The sequence below is a fragment of the Cricetulus griseus genome, chromosome 2 (assembly GCF_003668045.3).
Source record: "Cricetulus griseus strain 17A/GY chromosome 2, alternate assembly CriGri-PICRH-1.0, whole genome shotgun sequence".
Taxonomy (NCBI): domain Eukaryota; kingdom Metazoa; phylum Chordata; class Mammalia; order Rodentia; family Cricetidae; genus Cricetulus; species Cricetulus griseus.
This window is the reverse complement of record NC_048595.1, coordinates 86,655,584-86,671,500: the sequence shown is the minus strand read 5'-3', so window position 1 is coordinate 86,671,500 and position 15,917 is coordinate 86,655,584. Positions and strand designations below refer to the sequence as shown.

The 15,917-nt window shown below is 46.3% G+C and overlaps 1 protein-coding gene and 1 long non-coding RNA gene across 4 annotated transcripts in view; one reads left to right on the top strand and one right to left on the bottom strand.

Moving 5' to 3' along the window:
• Positions 1 to 15,917, bottom strand: part of Ptpn3 (protein tyrosine phosphatase non-receptor type 3) — a 119,362-nt gene that overhangs the window by 24,612 nt on the left and 78,833 nt on the right. For all 3 annotated transcript variants that reach the window (XM_035439872.1, XM_027403048.2, XM_035439871.1), the window contains exons 15-19: positions 10,735 to 10,921; positions 10,501 to 10,578; positions 8,231 to 8,287; positions 6,619 to 6,775; positions 2,412 to 2,572 (exon numbers count right to left, since the gene is read on the bottom strand). In XM_035439872.1, the coding sequence (XP_035295763.1) occupies positions 2,412 to 2,572; positions 6,619 to 6,775; positions 8,231 to 8,287; positions 10,501 to 10,578; positions 10,735 to 10,921 (640 nt within the window). The remainder of the gene's footprint in view (positions 1 to 2,411; positions 2,573 to 6,618; positions 6,776 to 8,230; positions 8,288 to 10,500; positions 10,579 to 10,734; positions 10,922 to 15,917) is intronic.
• LOC113834378 lies at positions 2,557 to 7,299 on the top strand. The gene is made up of 2 exons (XR_004768246.1): positions 2,557 to 2,707; positions 6,638 to 7,299. It is a non-coding gene; the product is annotated as an uncharacterized LOC113834378 (long non-coding RNA).

Sequence of the window (15,917 nt, the reverse complement as noted above, 5' to 3'; positions counted from 1 at the left end):
TGGATCTCTGAGTTCCAGGTCAGCCTGATCTACAGAGCAAGTTCCAGAACAGCCAGAGCCACAGAGAGAAATCCTGTCTTAAAAAAGCAAAACAAAACAAAAAAGAAAATAAGTGATTTCACATGGCTGTCCTGTGACCTCCACATGCACACTGTGGCACAAGCCCACTTCCATATCATGCGCTAATAATAACAAATTAGTGTCCCCCACCACACACACACACACACAAACTCTCAGCGACTTTGTTAAAACACCAATGTCTGGCCAGGCAATTGTAGCACACGCCTTTAATCCCAGCACTTGGGAGGCAGAGGCAGGTGGACCTCTGTGAGTTCATGGCCAGCCTGGTCTACACAGTGAGTTCCAGGACAGACAGGTTCCAAAGCTACACAGAGAAACCTTGTTTCAAAAAAACAAAAACAAAATCAAACCAAACCAAAAGGAAACAAAATGCACCAATGTCTGGTAGTTGTGGGCTAGGTTCACGGCTCCTCATGTGATTTCTATACAAGGGGCTACAGGCTCACCCTTTAAGAAATATTTTCAAAGGTGGCTCCGTGGCGCAAAGGATAGGGCTCTGGACTTCTAGCGACGAAAAAGAAATACTCTTAAAAACCTTCTAGGAGCTGATGAAATCATTGCAAGGAGAACCTTATGGGGGCTTCCTAGACGTCAAAAGCACACCAAAGTTGAGCCAAGAGCACAGAGAAGGCTTTAGTTAATCAAAGAGCTTGGCTTCAAGTTCCCAAGGAGAGTCCACAGTGCCTCCTTGTGGATTTCCTGATCAACTAGAATTACCAGTTGCCAGGGAACATACACTCACAATTTTAAAATCTTATCCTGTCTTGCTTGCTCTCATGATACAGCCCCCGAAATATACTAAAATTAGACAGCAAGCTCCTTATGGCTAGACGCCTCCTTCTCCATCCCTCACCATGCTCCCAGAGTACCTCAGACATACTAGCTGAATCAACAAATAGTCCACCAATGCCCTCCTAGTTCACAGCATCCTCAGCACCAAAAGGAAGAAACTCATGGAATCTGAGCCTAGATTTGCATCCTTGCTTTAATTACTCTAGAGTGTTCATGTCACAATTTCTCACCCAAATATCACCACCACAAGATGCAAACTTTTATGTTACTTGTCTAGACAACCGGCTAATTAAAAAAACTGAGAATCTTCTAGTGGTGGGGGGGTGGAAGGGAAGAGTCAACTACCTTTGCTTTTTCTCCCATGGAGTTCTTTCTACTGCTGTTCAACTCACACTGCTCTCAAATAATTTACATTCTGGGCCCTAGGCTACTGTAGGGTAAGTCTTTTGCTTAAGGCTTTCTGCTTGGCATTCCCTTTTGTCTGCCAGCTGTGCTACACTTTCTTCCTGAGTCACTCTGCAGTCAATATATTTGACAAATTGCCCACCTTTCCTAGTGTTTTTCCTTCCAGGGTTTTTCTAGTAAATTATGTGCTGTTGATCTGTTTCTGAATCTCACTGGCGCCTCTTATCCCTACTTTGTGAGCTGAGGCCATGTTCAGCATTGTTAACTGTGTAAAAATGTTAAGTAGATTCTTTTGCCTTCTTTCTTCTCTTCTCCCTACCCCAACCGCCTTTCTGAGACAGGGTCTTACTATGTGGTCCAGGCTAGGCTCAAACTTGAGATCATCCTGCCTCAGCCTCCAGCACGCTGAGGTACTATGCATGAGGCACCTGTTCATTTCGTAAACAACTGCTCTCTTCTACCTTCAAACACACATGGCAGATGAACACATTCTGTTTTCATTCGATTACTAGTGGATAAAACTGGTTTGGAAGCAGTTGTGCTTTTGGGGTTGTGTGAAAGGCCTCTGCGGGCACTGCTGCAGATGAGGCATGACCCTGCGTACTCCAGAGCCATCCTTCCTGAGAAGACAGCACAGACTCTATGTTTCTGTGGTCTGGTGGCCTTGGAAGATGAGACACTGTGCCCTCGTGGTGTGATACCAACTCTCTAAACCCCAAGTGTAGTTGGGGGTAGAGTGCTAACCTGCCACCATCATGTGGATGGCACCATTTTCTGTGCTGTGGAGTTTTAAGCTCCTGCTGGCAGCTCCATAGGTTCAGAGCCCCCTCATCCTCAGTTACTGACAGGCCAGCCCTGCCTACAGATTGCTGCTAGAAGTCAGTGGGAGGGCTGAACAGCTGGAAGAGGTCCTGGGCCTTCACCTGATGCTTCATCACTCTGAGCCTGAGAAGAGGCCCCCATCAGACCTGGGTCGTATGTCCTCACTGAGACTCTCTAGTCTGAGGCCTGTGAACCAGAGTCATCTTGGCCAAGGAGACAGGACCATGCTCCAGCTTGCTACTAAGCTGCAGCAGAGGCACATGGTGAGTGGCAGTAACTGGGTGGAGATTCAGGCCCTGGGATCCCCTTACCTCGAACTGGATCAGCACTGTACCACTTTCTAGACCTTTCTTTAGCAGTTCCATGGATCCCTCCAGACTGTCACCACCCTCAGGACAGACAGGAAACATGGCTTCTGGGAAAAGCTGACTCAACTCATCTTCCGATCTGATCTCCGCCAGTGAGCGCACAGCTGGAACAGACATAACAGACAGGACAATGGGCTGGTCACTCTGCTTATCGGCCCAGAACACCAGGGATGGTGGTCCACTGGCCTCATCAAATGATCAAGTGCGTGGGCATCATTTGTACCCAATACCATTTCTAGGTGAGTGACCCTGACAAGCTGTGGGCCATACTCTAGGTGTGAAAATGAACATTGTTGAAGAAAGAGGTCATGGGCTGTGAACACAGTTTAGTGGTAGAGAGGTCACCTAGCATGCGTGAGGCTCTAAGTTCAGTTCCCAGAGAAGGGAAGGCAAGGGAAGGGAGGTGTGGGGAGGGGAGGGAAGGGAAGAGAAAGGAAAGGAAAGGAAAGGAAAGGAAAGGAAAGGGAAGGGAAGGGAAGGAAAGGAAAGGAAAGGAAAGGAAAGGAAAGGAAAGGAAAAGAAAAAGGGGAGGAAGGAAGGAAGGTAGGAAGGAAGGAAGGACTCTTTGGTTCCCACCCAACATCCTTAACATGGGCACTCTTCTAGACACATGTGGAGGCCCCAAGCTCTCCCTGTGACATTACTATTTCCTATAGTCTGGTTTCTTTTTACAAAAATTTTAAATTACATTTCTGTTTATCATTTTGTGTGCATGTGTGTGAGTACATGTGTATGAGCATGTGTGTATACGTATGAGAACATGTGTGTGGGGGGATGAATGTGTATGAATGCATGCATGTGTGTGAATGTGTGTGTGTGAGTGTTTGAGTGCATGTGTGTATGTGTGTGAGTGCACGTGTGTGGGGATGCATGTGAGTACATGTGTGCATGTGTGTGTATTTGAGTGCATGTGTAAGTGCATGTGTGTATGTGTGTGAGTGTTTGAGTGCATGTGTGTATGTGTGTGAGTGCACGTGTGTGTGGATGCATGTGTGTGAATATGTGTGAGAGTGTATGTGTAAATGCATGTGTGTATGTGTGTGTGTGTTTGAGTGCATGTGTGTATGTGTGTGAGTGCACGTGTGTGGGGATGCATGTGTGTGAGTGTCTGTGTGCATGTGTGTGAGAGCATGTGTGGACATCAGGGATAACTCTTAGAGTCAGTTCTCTCCTACCATGTGAGTGGGTTTTAGGCCTCGGACCTAGGTCAGCAGGCTTGGCAGTGGGTGCCTCTACCCACTGAGCTGTATCTCACTGTCCCATGGTGTTGTTCCTTTCCCTTAAGAGCCTACTTTCAATTTGAGATCAATTTTGCCAAGTGATAAGTACTAGTGCCAAGATCTCTGCATGTCAGCTCCACCTTTTCAAGTTCAATTTCTCCCTTCATGCCAGACTCTATGGAGAAAAATACAGGCCCAAGCTCCCATCCTCTGTGTGTGTGTGTGTGTGTGTGTGTGGTGTTTGGGGAGGCTAAGGCTGACATTACATGTCTTCCTCTATCACTCTCCACCTTAGACAGGGCCTGTCACTTGGCCCTAGAACTCAATGACTGGGTAGTCAAGCTAGCTGCATATTCTGGGGGGTCCCTCCTGTGCCTCCCATTTGCTGGGATAATGTACCTCATTTTTTATACGGGTGCTAGAGATTTGAATTCCAGTTCTCACTCTGTCTGCTGAGCCATGTCTCCTCCTCACTCTGCCTTATGGAATATTTTACCTCAGACGCAATCGTCAACTCCTTACTTCCTCTTCCTAAATTTGAAACTTTAGGATCATTTCTGAATTTTCCCTTTAACTCAGAAAGGGAAATTACGCCCTCACTGAGCTTTCAATGGCTCCTGACTTTCAAGACAAGAGGAAAGGAGAAAGTAACTAAACAACTTTGAATTTTCTCATATAGTTGAACTGAGCCTTCAGAATTCTGAGTCAGCTTTGAGCTTTCCATTCCAGAGAGTTTGTTCAAGGTCACCCAGCCTGTCAGGGCAGGTCATGGGAAAGCCGTCCATATCTTCACCTGACTTTAAAGGCCACATTCACTGACCACAGCAAAGCAATTTTTCTTATGATATGTGGTTTCTGTCATAATTGCAACCCTCTGTGTTACATTCGCTGACTTCCTTTCCTTTAAATCAATTCAAATTTCTCATTTACAGATTTATGCTACAAATAAGATTACTATAGGTCTTGAAAATAGGTGGTCTCCAACAGTGCTAGGTTTTCCTTACCACCAGCAGGCACCAGTCCCTTGTGGCCATCAGAGGTGGCTTTTCCTATGGGTCTGGACACCCAGCATGTCACAAATGGTGGACTGGCCCCTTTGGCCTCTTATCAATGTGTGGTATCAGAAACACAGAACAATCAATCAGAACCACATGGAAGTGGGGCAAGTGCTTTCCCCTCTCTGTGGCTTTGTTTCCTGATTCTTCTACATGTGGGTGAGGGTTAAAGCGACTGCCACCATGAAGCAGTCAGCGCAAAGCACACTTTCCCTGGTGTGTCTGGTTACTGCTGAACTCCCACTGAGCATTTGAGTTCTAGCAGGCTGCTGGGATTTGTATAGTGGGTATCATGACAGGGATGGGTGGGAGTTGGGCAGTTTCCCTAAGGCCTCCCAGAAGAGGTGGGGTGAGCATGGCTCTAGAATGGCTCAGGATAGGAGTCCTAGTGTGAGCAGGGAGTGGGGCACTGGGCTGCACCTACACCAAGGCCAGACTACAGGTCCAGCCTCCATTCATGCAAGGATCAGCAAGATGTATCAGTGGGTAAGGGTGCTTGCTAGCAAGCCTGACTGAGTTTGATTCCAAGGAACCACACTGTGGAAGGAGAGAACCGACTCCTTGGCTGACCTTTGACCCCTAAGTGCATGTACACACAGTACTCACACACATACATATAAAAATAAAATGGATGAATAAATGTCATAATAATAATAGTAATAATAAAGACTGTAGAAGTGTGGGGAGCTGAGGAAGCTTTGAGTGAATTTATAAAGAGCTTAAGAAGTCCTGAATGAATATGTATGTTGTCACAGGTCACAGGCACAGCCATGTCAAGGACCAATGCTTGGACCCATAGGAAATTGGCAAAGCCTTCTTCAGGTCAGGCTCAGAATGGCATAACCACCCTGTAGTCCAAGTATAAGTGTTTATGAATGACTAGCCAGTGTGTACAAAAACTAGCAACTGCAGCTCCTCGTCCCAGATGTTTACAGCCTGAGACTGTTGCCCACAGAAACCACCGACAGTGTCCAGCTAACTCCTCCTGCTGCGCTGTCCATAGTAAACACACTGAGGTTCTAGGTTGCTGAAGCAGTTGATGCCATGTACCAGAGTGTACACAGCCCATATGAACCCAACTTTCCTGTGTCCATGTGTCCATCTTTTCTTTATTCTCTCACTGTCCCTAGTTGGGAGTACTTGGCTTAGTATATTAAAACAACAAGTAACACTACTCAACAGGCCTTTCTTCAGCAATACTATTTAACAGGCCTTTCTTCACTTATCTACAGCACATCCCCATTTCCCTAGTAGTCTGAGTGTGTCATTTAATCTGCACAAGAGCCCCTGAGGAAGAGTCTAGGCTACCTATGCTCACGTAACATCTGAGGAACGATAAAGAAGGCTGGTTAACTTGGAGGTTCTTCAGTATAAGAGGTAGGGTCAGGTCTCTGCCCTCTGATCCTTCTGCCTCCCTGACAAAGACAAACACTCAGAAATAAGATAGGACTAGTAAGTCACATTCTGAGCCAGGCAAGCTAAGAGTGGGGCATGAGCCAGCTGGGCCTGGCCTCTAAGAATTACAGGGATCTAGGTCTATGTAAAGGGTACTTCAGAACCCCTGCAGATGGACCTTCATATTTTTTTTGTTTGTAGTGGTGACAAGCCAGATATCCTAGTTGTTAAGAAATTCATTTCCAAGTGCTGACTACTACTGTAGAAAATACAGCATGCAGCCCAGAACGGAGTCTCAGGCTTATAATTAGAACACCCAGGAAGCTGAAGCAGAAGAATTGCTGCAAACTGTAGTATAGCCTGGGCTACAGTGTGGGAGCTGTCCCAGAACACCAAGTAAACAAAGAAACTGGGTAGATAAAACACTGCTCCTCTATGGCGGTGTCCCCGTGGCTCCACCCCCAGGGGCCTGTGTGTTACCTTTCCTCCTGATCACCAGGGCCAGTTCTCTCGAGTGGGACTCCCGGCTTGCTTTGATGAACATCACCACCTGGTCATGAGTGTGCTCTGAGATGTCCCGGCCATTGATCAACACGATCTGATCCCCTTCATTCAGCTTAGGCATGCAAGTGTCCGCCTGGTGGAGGGAAGTGAGTTTCTTTGTTACCATAGCACTGGCCTCAAGGGGAAGAAGAAGGCTGCCTCTCTCTGATCCCAGACACCTGAGACTGCGATCAAGTTTACCTCTTCTCCCTTGGGTATCACTGTCACCGTTTGCATAGCTGCTGCTAGGTGGACATAGTAGCTGCTGGTGGTGAGATTTTAAAGAGAATCAGAATGTAAACTATGAGACACTTCAGAACAGAGAAGCCAGGTTTATGGAAGCATTTCTCCATGGGAGCCCACCTTGCTGAACAGAATGACACAACAACGCCTCCAACCTTCTGTTTGTTGGATAGACTGTTTGAAAATGCCCAGTCAGCTATGAATGAGCATTAATCTCCCTTGTCTTACAAGGAAGAAATATAATGTTGTCAGTCCCATAGCAGGGGCAGAAACTATAGCAGAATAGTGTGGGGAAGCAAGCTTTATTCCCTACAAACTACAAACAAAAAGCAACTGCTAAGTAGCAATTAAAAAACAAACAAACCTGTGTGTGTATATGTGTGTAAGTGTATGTGTGTTTACATGTGCATAGACATGGAAAATGGGTATCTTCCTTAATTGTTTTTCACTTTATCACCAAGGCAGGGTCTCTCACTCATCAGTTCACCTAGTCCTGCTGTCCAGCTTGTTCTGGGACCCCCTGTCTGCCTCCCACACAATAGGATTACAGGTGGTCATTGCACCTGCCACCTGCCTTTTATGCGGGTACTAGGGATGCAAACCTGGTCCTCACACTGGAGCAGCATGAGCATTAACCACTGAGCCATCTTTCCCGGCCCCAATAAGGACTGAAGAGGGAACCTCTCTGCCTAAGTGATCCCCTCAGAGAAGGCACAATCACTTGCTCACGTTGCAATGTTTTAGTGAAAGCAAACCATCACACAAAAAAACAGAATATAGCAGGTCCGCCCACTCACCTGTCCACTCCATACAGGCTTAGCCAACATATCATGCTACACCTTACATATGTACACAGCAAGAAAAAACAGAAAGAGGCAAAGGATCTCTACAGGAGGCAAACAGAAAGTAAACTCTCTCAGTCTCCTTCGCTCGAGCAGCACTTCCCGAAGTTCAATGTGCATACATATCACCCAAGGGATCTTCTTACCGACAGATCTAGGGTAAGCAGGACTCCAGGCCTGGGCCAGCACCTGTGGCCTGCACCTGTGCTTTGGCCAGAGGTTCGCACATGTAACAAGGCCCCAGGTGACAGTGCTGTAGTTTCAGAGACCACACTGCACAGCACAGTTCTAGTTAATGGGTGTCCCACGCTTGTCTCCATCTGTCCGTGTGTATCACCTAACCATCCAAGCAATCAAATAAAAATGAAATCCCAACAAAACCCAGGAATGGGATGTAGAAACAGAAACTTGTTTGACTTAGGGGAAAGCAAACACAGGAAGTAACATGGAATGTGTTTACTTACAGGCGACTCTGGGTTTATCCTGGAGACCACAAGAGGCATTTTTTGATCCACTCCTCCCTGCAAATGTTTTAAAGCAAACAAAACCAGAAAAAAAAAAAAAAAAAAAAAAAAACTTGAGTAGTCTTGCCAACAAAGATACCAAGATACAGTAAATGTGAGCCTTACAGTTTAGGAAGGCTTTACAGGAGGACCAATCACAGGACTGGGAGCCTTTGCAGAATTATAGAACACACTAATGACTCCTCTTTACCCAGCAGGGTAGCCAGCACTCCACTGGCTCGGAAGCACATCCCAACATCCCCATCACTAGAACTGAAGATGCCATGGGAGGACCCGACCACATTTCCTGGAAAGGGACTATTTTAACTTTTCCAAAAGAGGAGGTACAAGGCCTCAGGAAGGGCCATGTGCACCTGAGTGCTTCCCTGTGAGCAGAGCCCTAGGGAGCTTCAGGAAGAATGGGGTGTGTGTGACAAGCCAGAGGCTGGTAGCCAGCCCCAATTCACTCTAGAACAGGAATGGGAGAGCTGGAGAGATGGCTCAGCGGTTAAGAGCACTGCCTGCTCTTCCAGAGGTCCTGAGTTCAATTCCCAGCAACCACATGGGGGCTCACAACCGTCCCTAATAGGACCTGATGTCCTCTTCTGGTTTGCAGGCATATGTACACACAGAACACTGTATACAAAATAAATAAAGAAGTCTTTTCCAGCACTCGGGAGGCAGAGGCAGGCGGATCTCTGTGAATTCGAGACCAGCCTGGTCTACAAGAGCTAGTTCAGGACAGCCTCCAAAGCCACAGAGAAACCCTGTCTCGAAAAACCAAAAAAAAAAAAAAACAAAGCAAAACAAAGACAACAACAAAAACCAGGAATGGGAGCTGTTGAGGGAGTGGGGAGGTGTGAGTGAGATGAAAGTTAGATGATGCTTCCTCAATAGCTATTTAAGATGTGTGGGAAAGAGGGCCCTGAGGCAGTCATTTAACTCCACCAATGAATCCCTGAAGCTGTAACCGAATGGGTGCAGCACCTGCTTCAATAATGCTATGTACACAGATGGGCGCAGGCCCGTGGTAGCAGTTTGGAGACACTGCCTACAGGGACCCATTAGACAAGGAGGCCCAGCAACTCACAGAACTGGCTTTCCCTTATCAGTCTAGCAGGGCTATAGGGTTCTCTAAATAACCCCTCCAGGGTGGGCTGTGGGCTGGGTTTGATCACCAATCACACACACACACACTACTTTCTGAACCTCAGTTTCATTTGTAAGATCTGTTTAACAACCGTCCTATGCACTATTTATTTCTTCATTTCTTTTTTCTTCTCCATCTTTTAAAATTTGAATTAGAAACAAGATTGTTTTACATGTTCCCTCTCCCTCCCCTCCTCCCCTGTCCCACACTAACACCCTACCAAGCCATTTCTGCTCTCTAGGGAGGGTGAGACCTTCCATGGGAGGGTCTTAAGAGTCTGTCATATCCTTTGCGATAGGGCCTAGGCCCTCCCCCATGTGTCCAGGCTGAGGGAGTAGCTTCATTTCTTTTGAGATAAGGTCTTGATAGCTCTGGCTGGCCATGAACTTGATAGACAGTCTAGGCCGGCTTCAAACTCATAATCTTTCTGTGTTCGCCTCTGATATAGTGGAGTTACAGGCATTAGTCCCACATGCTCTGCCTCAATCACTTATTCTAAGAGCTCAGTAAGATGACAGAAATCTAGTATAATGCCACAAATGTCAGGCACATTGCAAACATTTACTGTAAGGTAGTTGTACAAGCATATAAAAGGCTCTGGTCTCAGCCCCGAGTGGTTCTGAATGATTGTGTGCACCTGTGTATATGAGTATGCATGCATACACAAGTGTGTCTCTGGGTGGAGGCCAGAGGTCATCCTTGGGGGTCTCAGTCCTCTGGTGCCAGCTAACTTGTTTCTTGAGACAGTGTCTTTTACTTGCTCAGAGCTTGCTGATTATGCTCGACAGGCCACTAAGGCCCAGGGATCCACCTGCTTCTGCCTCCCCAGTACTGGGATTACAGGAGTGCATCATCACACCCATCTCTGTTAGGTAGTTTCTGGGGACTGAAACCAGGTCTTCATGTTTGCGTGGCAAGAACCTTACCAACTGAGCTACCTCTACAGCCCCAAGTGAGGTTTTGTTTGGTTTTGTTGATGCAGTGTAGGTATGTAGCAGATTTCTGACTGAAATTCAAAATCTACTTGAAGATTGTCTCATTGCATATAACCTAAGGGCTACACATACTCTCCGCAGCATACCTTAAGATTAAATCCAAATCTTCCATCTTCATCTGGTGTGATACGGATCAGGACGAGGTAGCCATCTCCTTCGTCATTCTAGAAGACATGTGACAGTGTTGTTTATATCCCTTCCCTCTGTAGTGGTTGGTGACAAGACACTTCCTCTCAGTCAGAACTACTCATTCGCCTGCCTACAAGGGAGGGTCACCGAGCCACTCGGTCCAAGTGTGACAGCACCTGGACCACCCTCACCTTGTCACAGTAGTACTGGCTGGCATCCTCAACGGAGCCTCCTTTGATCATCTTGTGATAGTCTTCTAAGAATTGCTGGTCAACTCCGTCTGGGGAGCAGGAGCCGGGAGCATTTGAAGACGGCGACACAGAACTGGATGACTTCCGGGTCAGGCAGCTTTGTGCTGGCTTGTTTTCGGACAAACTCCTTCATTGTGGGGAAGGAGATGTTTTAATAAATCGATTAATATTATCAGAGTAAATATCACTGGCTTGGGGGAGGGGAGACAGGCTGTCATCTTGAGATTGCTGTGGGATGCTGGAACCTTAGCACTTCCGCAAAGTCCTCAGGCTTACCTGTGCTCTCATCTAGTTTAAATACAATCACATCTGACTGACCTAGGGGCAAACGGCAGGAGGAACTACAGGAGGAACTACGACCACCACCTGTAACAGCTCCTCTCTCAGCTGCTTTGAAGGCTGGTGTGGAGATGCGGACAGCTCCTCCAGTTTAGCACCTTAGCTTCTTAGGCTGGTTTTGAACTTCTGGCTCAAGAGATTCTTCAGCCTCAGCTTCCTAAGTAGCTGGGACTCTGGACATGGACCCACTAATTTAAATTTGGCAGGGAGCAGAAGCATCATTTAAAGAGTAACAAATAGGCAGTAGGGGTGGGGTGGGGGTGGGTTATATACCGTATAAGTGTGTGTAACCAGCACAGCAGCCAGCAAAAGCCCCCGAGCATCTACCATTCACTAAACCTCTATCCCAGGCCATTGCCTGTAGATTTTTCTTTAAATGATGCTTTTGCTTTCCTAGCAAGTTAAAATTGGAGGGCAGGGGTTGAAGGGATTGGTTTTCTTCTCTTTTCTTATTTTTTTTCTCAGAGAACCCAGGGCCTCTCACATGATAAGCAAGAACTGAGCTACACCCCCAGCCTAAATTAGCCTACTCTAAATATAAAATCTGCACCCTATTCACACACAATGATTCACAGTCTTAATTTATTTGAAAAAATATTCAGCGGCAGACCAATGTGGAAACAGAGGTGTGTAAGAGAAGATTCTGGCCTGCAGTTTACTGGTTACCATCTCCCCAGGCAGTGAAAAAGCTAGGCTCAGTACCAACGAATTAGAAGAAAGGACATATGATAGGTAGGATTTTAGTTGGGGGAGGGTGGTGGGAGAGGAGGAAGGGAGGGAGAAGGGAACTGGGATCATCATGTAATTCAAGCTTGTTTGTAATTCAAATATATAAAAAATAAAAAAACTAAAAAAAAATGGTACCAACAAATATCCTATTTACTTAGGTTTTAAAATTGTAGTTCATGAGTTTTGTTTCACAGGGTTTCAAAGTGTTTTTGTCTTCCTAATATGGAACTTTGGTCTACACTGACAGTGTTCCAGGGCAGCCAGGGCTAAGTAGACAGGCCCTATCTCAGAAAAACAAAACAAACAAATAAAAACAATATATTTTTTGATCTATCGAAAAAGGGAACCTGGGGCTAGACAGATAGCTCAGCAGATAAGAACACTTGCTGCTCTTGCAGAGGACCTGGGTTTGGTTCCTGGCACCCAAATGGTGGCTCACAACTACCTACACCTTCAGTTTCAGGGGATTCAATGCTCTCTTCTGAACTCCATGAGCATCAGGCATCTGCATGATACACATACATACATGCAGGCAAAATACTCAAACACATAAAATACAATAAGCCTAAAAATGTTTAATCCTGTTTTAAAACAGTGAACAGTAGTCACTGTGACCATTGACATATTCTAAGACATCCCATGGTCCAACCTATCTTCTAAGTAGGGTTGGAGAGGCTATTCTACCAACAGGTAGTGGTTTAATGAACAAGTGTCTCATTTTTGGATGGGTCAACTGCACACAGGTTTATTCCTCTGGAGCACAATGACAATCTGCTTAGTATTCAGGGTGGATGGAGAGAGACTCAGAGAAAATAGAATGATGAGAAGCTGGGCAGGCAGATGATGAGATGCCAAGAGAGAAGATGTCAGAATGGCATGGCTCTCTCTCCAGTCTGGTCAGGGTTCTTTGTGGACTGTTGTAGAGAGGAGACACAGCCCCAGGGAATGGGGAATTCAGGGAAGTTACTGAAAAAGGAGCTGAGAAAAGAGATAGGATGAAGGAAGCAAGAAGCCACATCTGAAGAGGAGGTAGAAAACACCAAGAGACCTGTTTCCATCCTCCAAGAAATGGAGCAGCCAGTGAGACAGACACACTCCAGTCCCTGGGCAGAAAGACAGACTAGACTGTTAGACACTGGGGACTATAGATGTCACAGACACCAGAAAAAAGGTCATGAGAGAATCCTATTTTCTGAATGAGCTGCAGTGTTAGAGAGATGAGAAATAATACCATTCTCATGAAACACTTGTGTATCTTTTTCTCTGATTCAAAAGATGTTTGGGGGAGGTGGTAGAGGTGGCGGTGCAGATTAGAACCAACCACACGAATAAGGGTGGCAGAAGGAAAAGAGGACAAAGGAAGACTAAGGTTCCCAGCAGGTGAAAACTGGGTGGCTCTGAGACAATGGGAGTCATAACACCAGTACAAAAATCAAGAGCAGAGACTAGGTTGGGAGGTTCCAGGTACTTGTGGGTGTTCACCCACAGACCTTGTCTGGCTCAGAGATAATTGCCATCACCACCACCTTATCCGCACCTAATGAAACCCTGACCCTGGCTCCCTGAAGAGACCCTTGGATAGTAGCAGATTCTCTCCTGCATTAGGTGCTGAACTGTCCTACGATAAGGATCAAGTGTTCCCAGAGAGTAGTGACAGGGAAGGAAAAAGGTAGAAAGTGGCAAGAAGAACTAGACTGCTTAACTTGAAGAACTATTGTTATTTAAGGCAGGGCTGCTAGGAGACCTGGAAAGCAAAGTGGCATGTGTTCTAGAAGCTGGAGGCAAGAGCCTACATGATAGGCCAGCATCAATATGTAGATCACTGTGGTGACTTGAAAGAAAATATCCTCCACTTAAAAGGAGTGGTACTATTAGGAGGTGTAGCCTTGTTGGAATGGGTGTGGCCTTGTTGGAGGAATTGTGTCACTGTGGAGGTGGGCTTTGAGGTCTCCTATACACTCAAGCCATGCCCCATGAGTCAGTTCACTTCCTGTTTCCTTTGGAAACAAAATGTAAGGACTCTCAGCTCCAGCACCTTGTTTGTCTGAATGCTGCCTTGCTTCCTGACATAACAATCATGGACTAAACTTCTGAAGCTGTAAGGGAGCCACCCTCAGTTAAATGTTTTCCTTATAAGAGTTGCTGTGGCCATGGTGCCTCTTCACAGCAGCAGAAACCCTTAGACAAGAACAATTTGAGACACAACTGTCCTTCAGTATCCCCTGAGGAGAAGCTCCAGGGCAACCTCTGCTGCAGATGCTTAAGTCTCTTATATAAAATGCTCTAATATTTTCATTTTATCTACATGCAACATCCTGTGTTTTAAAATCACCTCTACGTTACTTACAATACCCAATTCAGTGTAAATGTTGTACAAACACTTGCTGTCCTGACAAGAAAAAATAAAAACTGTGGCATGTTGACTTCAGCGATCAGGACAGGTCTCATGACACTGGACACGCAGGTGATTTGGTCTATGGATGCAGAACATGTAGGCAGAGGGCCAATTGTACCAACAATTTGAGTGTCTAACAATACAACTAATCACCATGCTGCAGGGAACCCTGTCACTGCAGGGACCCCAGAGGCTCAGAAGATGGGTCACATGAACTCCTCCACTGTGGCTGTAGATGGAGAAAGAGGCTGCCACAAGGTCCCATCCAAACCATACAAGTTTTAAAATGAATATGAGAGTTATCTTGTGTCTTATGGAAAAGGACAGGCCTTCGGGAAAGAAACAAACAGCCAATAAGCTACTATGACGCGAAGTGAGACTCACTCTGGGCGCCACACTGGTGACCCACCAAAACAACTCTGACCAAGAAGCACAACAAAGTCTTTGGGATACAAGCCCGAGCCACTGCTACCCTTGCTGTCTCTTATGTCAGCTCCAAGGGTGGGCTCTTCCTTTGCACACACCTCCTCCCTCATGTCTGGGTGTGAGGAGATGGGGAATTTTGGTTTTTGTTTCTACCATGAGGAAAATCGGCTCCTCTGCCAGAATTTGAACTTCCCCTGGAAGCAAGGAGGAATAGAGAGCGCTGGGAATAACAAAAGCGCACAGCCTGCCTGGGCACAAAGCGCGCTGCCAAGGCTTCAAAACTATAATCATAAACTCTGCAGCACTGCTATAAATATGGAACAAACCAGCAAGTGACTCATCTGCCGGGATGATGTTCCCTCCCGGTGCCGCTGGGGGTGGGGAGGGTGGGTGCGGGTGATGGGGCCAAGCACGCCTTTCTCTCTTTCTCTTTCTTCTCTTTTTTGAATGAGCACAGAACATTACACTTAATTCTGCTTCAAAGGAGTCGTCCTCGCTGTCTGAGCTCCTTCCTCTGAGTTCTCTGACAGAATGCTTCTTTTAGAACTCTTAACACAAACCTGCTGTAGAAAACATGTCAAATGCTTCTTAAACATTTCGTAAATACAATGTTACTGGCAAAGTTTCTTTTCAATTAAGTTCAGACCAGCCTGTATCTCTTGCCTGAGGCATAAAGCCCCCCTGCCCAGGTGTTAAGGCTTCAGAAGCCCCAGGACAGAGCGGCCCTTGATGCAATTGAGGGGACTGGTGCTCTGGTTTTCCATTCCCCTTTCGAAGCCCAGCCACAAAGCATACTGTGCAAAGTACAGTCAGAGTACCTTTGCAATACCATCATCTGTGTCTCTTTATCCTGGGCTGCAAAAGAAAAAGCTCCCTGAGGGGCCTTCTTACAAGGAAGGTCACATGGAAAGAGTTCAGAAAGCCAGCATGAAATGTGAAGGGATGGCTGGGGCAAGAAATCACTGAAGCTAACAGAGCTCGAAGAAGCAGACCTCAAATTGTACTTCATTCTCAAGACTTTATAAGTAAGCAATCTGGTATGGGTGGTGGCCGGCAGACCTGACCGTGAAAGCCTAGACATGCTGACACCCACTGTGGCTGTAAGAACAGTAGGAAACTCTGTGTGAGCCTTTCCCAACCCTGACGGTTCTCCAAAACCACAGAGTACCACAGTGTGATAGTGAATTCAGATGAGGTACTGCCTCAGCAGGCCTAGAAGCACTTAAAAATGAAG